We start from the raw sequence: 12,526 nt of genomic DNA, 5'->3' as shown, positions 1-12,526 counted from the left end.
TTTATCATTTTATAGCCCACAAAATAAAATATAATAAAATATTTATATAATAAAATATTATATAACGTTAATAATCTTACATAAATCATTGACCTTAATACGTTCTAAATTGTGCTAAATGTTTTTCAAAGGCGTTCGATGACACAAGTCCTACGAATTCTCGTTCTGATGTGGAAGACGTTATTCTCTTGCTATTGTTAAACAACGGAACATACGATGCTTTAAAAGATCAAAAAAAGTTCTTAAAGGAATGTACAAAAATGAGAAACAAGAATGTCACCATTATTGGTTTAACTGGCGCAATTGCAGGCAAGAAAAAAATCTTTAAACTTCGTGTCGAACCATGGCCGTCATCAGAACGAGTGTTTGAAGTAAAATTAAACGCGTTTGAAAAAGTTTTAAATGAGACTGTCGATGCTTCCTGCGCGTCATTCGGTAAGTTTTGGTGAAACTTTTTACATAAACTAGAGGTACATGCATGCAAAGTCTCGTCTGAAGCAATGAACATATATTTCCAACATTGAAATTCTATAATACTCTGAATGATCTGCCGAATGATCGAAGTCGTGGTATAAGTAAAATCCTATATCAAGTACATTTAATTTGAGAGAGTCAATTTTTCGTATATTTTCAAGACCATCCAAGTGAAAAATAGTTGAAAAAAGTTTTATAATTCAAAATGTCAGTTATGCTGACGTGACCGAAATTTAAATTTAGCCAATCGCACGTTTGGAGACGTTTGGTAGTTACCAGTTTTAACTCGTCTTGAGCTCACGCATGCGCATAACTTACAAAAACGGCCAACGTCCATGACATAATAAATGGCGGACAACTTTGATTTCGCATTTGCATTTCCGCGGACGTAATTAAAATCTCCCTGCGGAATAAGTACCCTCGCCCAATGCTTGGCACCGACTCGGGTTTATATTAGGGAAGAGGAGATCAAAGAAAAACAATTTTTTCACATCTGTTATTACATCAAGTTTCTATGTTCTGTCGCGGATAATGGAAGAACAGACAGTATCGATTTACGCGTCGAAGCATCCACAACATAGACATAATATGCACCGCGGTTTATTTACATTATTTACCATACAAGTATTTTGGCTATTCTTTTGAAATGACGGATGAAATGTTGCCATCATATACATGTAGCCACAGTTGTCTTACGAAGAGTCATGTATTTTTTGCCGAACCCTGTATACTGAGAAAATTCCGTCCGCTTTGCACCAGCTGCTAAAAGCCTAAAAGGTAATTTGCCAATGATTTTGCCAATGGCACCGGCATCGCAAAAGAGTAGGTTCGATTCCTGCTGGAGAACTGATAGTTGACTCATTTTTTCATCAACTGTCCTTGGCTTGAATTTGAAGGCTGTGTAATTCCACTCAAAATTACGACTCTTTGCACCTCTAGCATTTACCTGCATCGAGGGAAGTGCCAAAAATCACACATGGGTAATATAGCTCTGGCATTTATTCTTTCCCGCGTTATTAGAAAAGGGCAGTCTCTGTACTTGCATGTGTAATCTGACATGTCAAAACGTAATAAATTTTTATATATAACCTCTCTAGTTTTTATTGAAACTTTTGGGCCATTATTTTAACCCTGGGTTAAAGCAACTCTATACATCAATTTTTTTTAATCACTTGTTTACAAAGTTTAATATATTTTTCTATAAATATTTTCAAGACCGACAAAAACCATTTTTTGTAAAATTTTTTAAAACCAACAGCGGTTCAGAAGCACTTTAACCAAAACAAAGGAATAAAATTTAAGCGAGGATTAGCGCTAAACAAGCTTTGAATAACTGGCCCAGACTTCCCTAATTAATACCAATTATTGTTATGACGTGCACGGGATTTTAAATTTGAGGATTTTTAATTCATAATTATCTTAATTAAAAAGATGTCCACAAATGGTTTTAGTTAAAAATATGAATTTTTTTCATTTCAGATAAAATGCCGTAACACGAAATTAAAATACGATTATACGAATCGCGAATTCATGCATTTTCCGTTCGTTTCAAGTGTAAATGCATGGCTTATGCCTGTAATGATTTCATGCTAAAACCGCCAGAACCGACTGTGTTAAGAACAACTTTATTACTAACTTAAAACTACAAACAGCATATATTTATATCAAGTAGAAAGTAATATGAGAAGAAGAAGAAGAAGAAGAAAGGAAAATCCCCTTTTTCCTATTATAAAATATAAAACTCTCAAGTGATCAATGCTACTGCTACATAAATCCTTTTTTTTCTTTTGTTAATTTAACCTATTCAAACAAAGACAATTCATTCATTAAAGGTTCAATCTTTGCGGACGCTTCACGATCCTTCCACTCCTAGTCGTGTAGTGATCATTTGCACTCTGGGCTAGTTCCGATCTCTGTACAGCAGCCGGACTATCGATCTCTTGAGTTGATTGTGGTTTGATCTCTTTTGGCGACTCCGGACTTGGATTAATACGAACTCTCTTACAGCTGCGTTCCCGAATCTGCGATCGATTTCGTCGTAATTCTCTTCCATCTGGAATCGATACATTATAGGATCGTAGAGCCTTTTCGATCTCGCTTTCTATTTCGGCTGGCTCCCATTCAAGACTTCTCGGGTTTTGAACCATCACGTTTTGCCTTTGACATAGGCTTGGTAGACTTTTCGTTGACCGATCGTAATAATACTTCTGCTTTGTCTGTCTTTCCTGTAGTCTTGAAAACACATCTCGGAACGGACTTATCTTGGCTTGTTCTAGGTCTCTCCTAGGAAGATTGTCCTGTATTTGCCGTCCAAACAATAGCTCGGCTGGATACGGAAGTTGACTATCTATTGGAGTAGAACGAAAGCATAATAGGGCCATATGTGGATCTACCTTCGACTTTCTTGCCTTCTGAAAAGTTTTCTTTACAATCTTCACTTGGCTCTCAATGAATCCATTACTACGCGGATAATGCGGAGAACTTGTGATATGTTCAAAACCGAAATCTTCCGCAAATGTTTTGTAATGACCTTGGAAATGTGGTCCATTATCAGATCTGACAATCGCAGGGATACCATGCTCGCTAAAGATCTGCTTCGTTAATTCCACTATCATCTTGCTATTGCTGCAGCCCCTCGGTACCTTTCGCACGATTTGATATTTCGAGTAATAATCAGCAATCAATAGATATTCCTCCTCGTCGAAATAAAACAAATCAGTTCCAATCGTGTGCCATGGTCGAGGTGGTATATCACTGGGAATCAGTGGCTCTCTAGGCTGTTTACTCTGATAATTCTGACATACGTTACACATTCTAGTCATCTCGTTAATATCCTTATTCAGATTCACCCAAAATACCGACGATCTAGCCCTCAATTTGGTTTTCTCCACACCCTGGTGACTTGCATGTAACCTGGAAAGGACATCATTTTGAATTGTAGCTGGAATGATAATACGATGACCCTTAAAAAGAAGATCGTCCTCCATAGTTAACTCGTCTCGAAACGTCCAATAAGGCCTTAAAATGATAGGTACTTCCTTTATCGTTGTAGGCCAGCCACCACATACCATATTCCGGAGTGCAATCATCTCCGCATCCTTATTTGACTCGACCTTAATCTTCTGCAAATACTCACTGGAAAACTGGGGACAAACGTGATGGATTTGCACGTTTAGGTCAGGTATTGGCGTCCTCTCTTCGGGTGAAAGCCTTGACAGAGCATCAGCTATTTGCACCTGTTTTCCAGGCTTATATCGGATGGTCACGTCATACGGTTGCAACCGTAACAACATCCGTTGAAGCCTTGGGGGTGCTGAAATTAAATGCTTCAACTGGATAAACTCCAAGGGTTTATGATCTGATTCAACCACGAAACTTCGCCCAAACAAGTATGTGTGAAATCGCTCACATCCATACACTACCGCCAGTAGCTCTCGTTCGATATTTGCATAACGTGCCTCTGTCTCAGTCAACTTTTTACTAGCGAAAGCGATCGGTTTCCCCTCTTGGAGTGACGTAGCTCCCAGGCCTTTTGTGGATGCATCGACTGGAAGAGTAATTTCTTTCTCAGGATCGTAATAAGCCAATGTTGAATCATCGCTGATTAGACGCTTGATAGCTTCAAACGTCACCTGATGGGATGGATTCCATTCAAAAACGTTCCCCTTCTTCACCAGGTCACGTAGCGGTGCTGTTAAATCACTGAGATTCTGAATGAACGGACTCATATAAGTTGCTAACCCGAGAAAAGCTTGAAGCTCTTGGATATCGGATGGAGGTGCCATATTCTGTAAGGCAGATACCTTGGCAGGATCCGGTTGAATTCCGTTCTCACTGCACATAACACCATAAAATTTGATCTTCGTTTCTTTAATTTTACACTTGTCAGGATTCAGCTTCAGCCCCGTCTCTTGACATTTTGTCATCATTTCGTGCATATGCCGATCATGCTCGACGTCGGTCTTTCCAAAAACCACAATATCAACAGCGATACCAACCACGCCATCACAGCCTTCAAACGTCTGGTCTATCTTTGCTTGGAAAACATCCTGAGACATTTTCAACCCGAACCGCATCCGCAAAAACCGATAACGTCCGTATGGTGAGTTAAACGTTGTTAAGTAGCTCGACTGCTTGTCTAACTCTACGTTCCAATACCCACACTTAGCATCTACTATCGAGAACAACTTAGCTCCAGTAAGCTTTGGGAGAATTTCTTCTGAAGTAGGTATTGTATAATGCTCCCTCAGAATGTCCTTATTCAAATCCTTTGGGTCAAGGCATATTCTCAGCGATCCATCTGCTTTCCGACGATACACCAAGCTATTAACCCATGCAGTTGGTTCCCCCTCTTTAATTTTAGCAATCACACCTTGGCTCTCCATCTTCGTCAGCTCGTTTCTGATATCGTCACGCAAACTCAATGGCACGCGTCTCTGTGCGTGGACAACTGGGGGTATTGATGGATCCAAGGTGATGTGATATTGACCTTCCAACTTCCCAATCCCATCAAAACATCCAGGGTATTGTGACATCAGATCAGCCTTGTTGCCAATAGGTTTTACAGGAAGGGTTTCGGGGGTGGGTTGAGCATCCGGACTCTTCTGCACCGAACAGTTCAATGTAACCAAGTCAAGCTCCAATGATGTTGGAAGACCAATAATTGCTGGGCCATCTGCCTCAGTAACATAGAATGCCGCTTGTGATCTCCGATTTTGGAACTGACAGGGTATCTTACAAATGCCATATTGTACTATCTTTGTCCCCCTATATGCTGTCAACACTGTTGTAGAACTCTCAAGACTCCCTGATTTAGGCAAGCCGCTTGCTGCAACATTCCGTGGATACATTTGTCGAAACAGTCTTAGTGGTAGAATGTTTCCTTGAGCTCCTGTATCGAGCTTGGCTTTCAGTGATGTTGAGCAACTGACACCCCAATTCAGGTCTACCTTCACAGTAACGAAGACTTCATTCTGAGCGGGTTTAACGGTATTCACGGATATCGACTCGAATGTTATTGCTTCGAACTGGCCGTTTATATCTTTGTATGGTTGATCTTTACCCCTAGTTGTTTTCGATTTTTCACCATGCTCACTATTCTTGTATCTTGAACGACTTCTCGAAGTTGGTCTTTGTCGTCGTGAAAGACTTCGCGGCTCTCGCTTCGAACGACAAACTCTAGCCCAATGATTAGCTTTTCCACACTTCTTACATTCAGTTCCGAAGGCAGGGCATTTAATATTCGGATTACTAAGATGCCCTCTCCCGCAATTGCCACATTTTTTCGGCTTGTTATCACTGCGCATACCATGAATCTCCTTCGTTTGGCCACTGTCAAGTTGACCCATCTGTGTCAGCGTAGCTTCGTAAGTTCTGCAAACGTCCATTGCTTCGTCTAACGTGAGAGATTCCCCTTTGGATAACAATCGCTCTTGTACTTTATTGTGTTTAGAACCGATAATTAACTGCTCAATCAAGCGCTCACTTATCTCAGTAACATCTCTAAACCTGCATTTTGTAGCCTGATTTCGACAACGAGTCATGAAATCATCAATAGATTCTTCTTGCATCTGCTTTAAGTGCTGTAATTGATACCTTGCTAGACGATGATTCACTTTCGGCGCTAGATGCCTTTCGAACCGCTCCCAAATTTTACTCGGTTTCATACATTCCGAATCGTCTTCCCACGACCAACTATTGTAGGTCTCGATCCCTTGCCTTCCAATCCATAGAAGAATGATGAGGCTTGTTCTTTCTCGGTCTTCTCGGCGAACGGGCCAGCAAAGATCAAACTACAGTATTGTTTAAACTTTGCAAATTCATCAGGCAAATCTGTAGCTTGCCAGTTCATCTCGGGCGTTCGAAACCCGGTCGTTTCAGCCATAATTGTCTTCTTATATATATATATAGATATATATAATGTTAGATGATCCCACACCTGACACCATGTAATGATTTCATGCTAAAACCGCCAGAACCGACTGTGTTAAGAACAACTTTGTTACTAACTTAAAACTACAAACAGCATATATTTATATCAAGTAGAAAGTAATATGAATATCAATGAGGCATGACAGAATTGCATATCATTACAATGCCATATAATAAACTTTTTATCCACCTAGCTTTACCGAGAAATATCGGAACTCGGTATTTTCCTACAAACCTCACCAGTACAAATCAATAAGATATCGTTCAGATATTTTTTCGGTAAAGACCGTGTTTCAGTCTTGCTTTTCCCAGGTTTCGTTGAAGATTTCCATGAAATTATGAGTACCCTCGAGTTTTACAATGTTTAACTTTCCCTAAATTCAGGCAAATGTGAATGTAAGGATGGTGGAATTAACGAGTTTACTACATATACTAAACCCGGTGGACGCACTGGATTGGTCAATTGGACAATACCAGAAATCACGTGTTCTGATTATGAGAGAGGCAAGGTTGATCCACCTTATCACGCGTCTCCGGCAATTTTGCCAATGGGCAAACACGTGATTACCTACCCATTCTCGTATAAACGTGATGGCAAAATTGTTCAATTTAAATGTTTCGTAAATTTTACTGTTGTCCGTAAGTATTTATTGTAACAGTTCTTTTTCAGGTGTGGCACATTGCATGCATGCTTGTTGTAAAAACATCGCAAATTATTTACGATATTAATATTTACGAAATAATTAATTTCTCCTGTAGCTTGTGAATGCCCATGTACACAAACAGTGACTAGGGTTGTACGCAGTCAAACAGAAAAAGTTTTTATCACCTGGTCAGAGCCTAAACCTACATGCCCAACAACACCAAGTGCTGGCAATCCTAACGCGACCAGTGGATGGTTCTCTGTTGGTAATTACACGCGAAACTACAACTACAGCTACAGAAGCAACTATGAGACATTTGCTATGGAATGTTATGTAACATTTGTTGTTACAGGTATGTTAAATCAGTTTCTATTTGGTATTACCAATAATCCAGCCGAAGTTCACAGCGGAAGCCGAGTCCTATTAAATTCAATCATGTAAAAAACGAAATACAATTATTGTTTTATTATTCATCCAAAAGAATGAACGTTCCCTCGCAGTGGCTAGCCAGCCTGACGATTTTTCCCTCTATGAAAATTTCGAGTTATTATAATAATGATTCATTTGTTTAGAAATGTATTATTTTCATAGTAAATGAACACCAAAATATTAGCACAACGGGACAAAGGGCTATGCTATTGTTCCCTCGTATTTATTTTATGACGTAATGTCATCCTACTTTAAATCTACATCTATATAATTACAATAAAAATTATCAATGAGGTCATCCGTTGCCTATAAAGTTTTCACACATCACTTTTAGCCAATCAAAGGCTGTGAATTCATTCAACAAAACAATAAAAAGTAATGGTTTAAACTATATGTCACATTGTTTGTGTTTTTCTCACAACCATTTTAATTTACCTATCCAGCTTGCGAGTGAAAGCACACCTTTTGTCTGGGTAAACACACATTCATGTTTTCGAAAACGCACCTTCGTGGGTTAACGAAAACACCTCCTTTTGCTCATTAAGGTGTGTAAAGTTCACTGAAAACACACCTTGGTGGGTTTGACAGCACACCTTGACCCATCCAAGAAATACATGTTTTGGTTTGTTGTACAATACACGTTTAAATATATTAACTGCATAGTTATACAATATGCTTGATTAGCCTTATTTATTACTTATAGTATTTTAGTGCGTCGATAAAAGTGTCAGCCTTACGACGAATTACACAAGTCACAGGAAATTTCACGCTGTTCCATCGCATCTAAATTTGGCTTTTTGCTTTAAATTCGTATTATCTTTGGCATGCGTTTCAGCTTTGATTAGTATCAAAAACTCCAAACATTACACATAAGACATGCGAAAGATGGAGAACATCTAGACATCCGAAACTACGTTGTCCTCCACATGTTACAAGTTGAATAATAATGAAGATTTATTTTATATCAAACTTTATTACCATTACTGTCAGGTTCAGAATGACAGAAATAGACATATTCCGAGAAATTATTCATCTTGGCACTCTTGCAATTGTCCATTTAATAAAACACAACAAAAAACAAGCCGTCTGCGTAGCATGAGTGTGCCTGCCATAATTATTCAACGAAGTAAATATAACACCGTAGAGGATATACACTGAATACGAGCTCGATATAATACCTCTTTGTTTCATACGAATACTGTATATGTGTCAAATTTAAATTTTTGTTATTAGTTTAGGATTTAAAATTCTTACTTATACAACCTTTATCATATCTATAACCTTTTCTTTATTATCTGAAACCTTTCAATTAAGACCAAGCTCTTCCTGAACATGCAATTAAGTGGCTGATTATACATGGTGTTTTTTCAACCCGGGCTGTGTTATTCGATTCTTCGAGTGCTTTAAAATCCCGAATGACAATAACTTGACCTTTAAGGGACTATGACTCCACTTAAAAATAAAATAAACAATGAACAATTGCACGATTGCCAAGATGGATTATTGCTCGGAATATGTCAATTTTTGTCATTCTGAATTTGACAGTAATGATAATAAAGCAGCCTCGTACCCAGGCGCTTTAATAGTAAAATATATAACGTTGCATTCAGGTTTTATATACAGGTCAGCTGAAAAAAGCAAGCGCGCAGGGGTGCTTGGGGTGGGTTTTTTTTGCGAGGAATCGCCTGCAGAAAATAATCGATTTCTGGCAAATCTAGACCGATTTCTGGAAAACGCTTGTATTTTGCAGTTTTTATTTTCATTATTTATAATTTTTTTACTGGGTCGACTGTCGATGGGCCAGCCAAGTATTATGAACGTTTCCTTTGGCGAATAATCATCTGAAGGTACTTTTATTTAAATATTTTCCGTCGGGGTGACTATATCGTAGAGTACTTGAATAATCGCATGCCGTATTTACATATATACTATTGGGAAAAGCGAGCGCATTTATTTATTTATTTATTTATTTATTTATTTATTTATTTATTTACAATTATTTATACACGGTAGCATCTCAACCAATTAAATAAAAACCTAATTATCTAAACTATTGTAAAATTTAAGAATACATGTACATGCAAAAATAAAAAGGTTGATTTTCAGATGGCCGTATTAAAATATTGAAATATTAAAATGTGGAGGAACTATGTTAAAATATCATTATTGATATCGAATATTGTTCCAAGTTGCAGCGCCTTTATAACTAAAACTACGTTTTAATGCATTAGTGTTAGGCTTAGGCATATGGAGAGTGTGATTGTTACATTTTGTTTGCAAGGTTTTGGAACAATTATTCCATACCAGCGCACAATAATCAAAATGAGGTAAAACAAAAGCATTATAAATGGTTTTAAGCGTATCTTTATCAAATAAGTGTTTAGATCGACGCAACATTCCTATCCCTTTTGCAGCTTTTTTTGTCACTTTGTCAACATGGTCTTTCCAGGTGATGCATTCGTCTACTACAACACCTAGTGTTTTGGTTGCTGAAACACGGTTAATACCCTCAGATCCCATTGGTATAATTGGATCGACACTAACTTGGGACAATCTTTGTCTAGATCCAATAAGCATATACTCAGTTTTGCTAATGTTTAAAGTTAATTTGTTGGCTAAAAGCCACATATGAACTCTATTCAGTTCTCTTTCTAACTTATCTTGAATCTCGCTTGCGGTAACACCACTAATTGTAATATTAGTATCATCAGCAAAAAGTGCTGGTACCGAAGAATCGAGACAATTTGGTAAATCGTTTATAAAAAGTAAGAAAAGGAGAGGACCAAGATTTGACCCCTGCGGCACGCCTGTTTTGACCTCTTCACTATTTGAAACAGACACCCCCACTTTGCATACCTGTTTTCAATAACTTAGATATGAGATGAACCAACGAAGGGCATTATTTTTAATGCCATAAATTTCTAGTTTTTTTATCAATATATTGTGATCAACCGTATCGAAAGCCTTTTTTAGATCTAGAAAGACAACACCATTTATTAAACCATTATCCATATTGACAAGCCATTGATTTGTTGTTCTTAGTAAAGAAGAACAAGTAGAGAAACCTTTCCTGAACCCTGACTGAAACTTTGTTAAAACCTTATTGGTAGAAAGATACTGACTTAACTGTTCAAATACAATTTTTTCAAAAATTTTGGATACGGTGGATAAAATGCTTATGGGTCTATAATTATCGCATTCCTCTCGGTTTCCGGATTTGAATATCGGAGAAACTCTAGCTTTTTTCCAGTCGTTTGGAAAAATGCCTTCCAATAGGGATTGGTTAGAAATATTATTCAGATAAGGAGTGATGACGCTTGCAGAGTCCTTGATCAGTTTAGAGGGGATTTTGTCTAATCCGATTGACTTACTAGATTTGAGCTTCATTAACTTTCGATAGACTGTTTCATCCTTAATTGCGGTGAAATGGAAACTACAGTCTACTGGGTCCATAAATTCAGAAAAATCTCTAGGACTTGTTGGTATTTTCTCTGATAGTTTTGGGCCAATTTCTGCAAAATATTTGTTGAGTTGGTTAGCTATTAGTTTTTCGTCGTGGATTGTATTACCCAGATCATCCTTAATTGTAGTTATAGTGGTGGTTTTAGAACACCGACCTTTTCCACTGATGACCTGGTTAATGTTCTTCCACATCTGTTTTGGATTATGTTTGTTTGACTCAATATTATCCTTGCAATATCGAAATTTTGCAGATTTAATTAAATTGTTAACTTCATTTCGCTTTGCTTTATAGGCCCGATGAAGGCTTTCCGAATTATTTTTAACTGCTCTCTTTTTTAAATAGTCTCGCCTGTTCATCTCACATCTTATCTCGGTAGTTAGCCATGGAGCATATGTGCTGCTGACTTTTCTTGTTTTCATTGGAGCATAAATATCCGACACATGATTAAAAGCATTCTTAAATTGATCCCATAATTGGTCTGGATTTTTGTGTACCCAATTTAGACTACCCAGCATGTGAGAAATATGATTATTGAAATCATTGATGTTGTAGTTCTTTAAGTTTCTACTTTCTATAATCTTAGGTTTTTCACGAGGTAGAGATATCTTGAGACAGACGTACACGAGACTGTGATCGCTGATTCCTAGGTGGAAAACACCACTTTCCCTCACTTTTTCAGGGCGATTTGTCGCAATTATATCAAGTAAAGATTTTGTGGTACTTGTTATACGTGTAGCATCTGTAATTACTTGTTTCATTTGAAACAGTTCAAGAATATCCAAAAGCCTACGTGAATGAGATAATAAATGTAGAGGAGAAAGGTCACAGTTTAAGTCCCCTGTAAGAATTAATTCTTTGTCTTGCTCGTCCAAAATGTGGAAATAGTTTTCTAATTCGTCCATAAAATTAACATTAGAACTCGGAGGACGATAAACAGTAGTGATCAATATCGGTTTAGATTTAGGCTTAGTAATCTCTAGACAAACGGCTTCAATATTTTCAGGGACAAACATAGACTTTTCTCTCACATTCAAGATGTCCCTAACATAGATAGCCACACCACCACCGTGCCTGTTTCTATCTTTTCTATAGAGGTTATATCCGTGAATATATACATCTGTATCGTATTATGTATTTACAACATGTTAAGAGGTTTCTGTTCATGACATAAAACATAAACTCATATTCCTTTGTTTATAGGTTTAATAATCCGATGATGAATTCAACGCGATTTCGCAACGACTTGAATTTAAAAGTAAATTGATTGCATACGTGATACTTATCGAATATAATTTGTAACATGAAATGTTTAATATTATTCATTCAATCTATAACATTTTATATTTTTAAAAACCGGTGTATCTGTAAAAGCCTGGATCTTATTCAAGTATTTATAGTATATAATTATATTGTATTGTATTATACAGGGTGTATCAGAAAAAACTAGAAGATTTTAAAATGTTCAGAAAACTATCATTTTAACAAGATATCTCAAAAATATATTTACGTCTAAGTATTTTAGCATCTTCTGGCTTATCTAACAGTAAAAACTAGCAGAAAAATTAACCTCGAAAAGCGGGAGAAC

At 37.3% G+C, this 12,526-nt stretch overlaps 1 protein-coding gene across 1 annotated transcript; it reads left to right on the top strand.

Annotated features, from left to right (window-relative positions):
• The first annotated feature begins 260 nt into the window (after nt 1–260).
• On the top strand, nt 261–12,250 carry LOC114533085. The gene is made up of 4 exons (XM_028554669.1): nt 261–435; nt 6,790–7,044; nt 7,165–7,401; nt 12,142–12,250. The coding sequence occupies exons 1-4, from the start codon at nt 261–263 to the stop codon at nt 12,156–12,158; spliced, it is 684 nt and encodes a 227-aa protein (XP_028410470.1). The 3' UTR covers nt 12,159–12,250.
• The last annotated feature ends 276 nt before the right edge of the window (nt 12,251–12,526 follow it).

This window comes from Dendronephthya gigantea, unplaced genomic scaffold (assembly GCF_004324835.1).
Source record: "Dendronephthya gigantea isolate DGI-Jeju-01 unplaced genomic scaffold, DenGig_1.0 000085F, whole genome shotgun sequence".
Taxonomy (NCBI): Eukaryota; Metazoa; Cnidaria; class Anthozoa; order Malacalcyonacea; family Nephtheidae; genus Dendronephthya; species Dendronephthya gigantea.
Note: the sequence above shows the minus strand (reverse complement) of the source record. Positions and strands in the feature narration are given on the sequence as shown.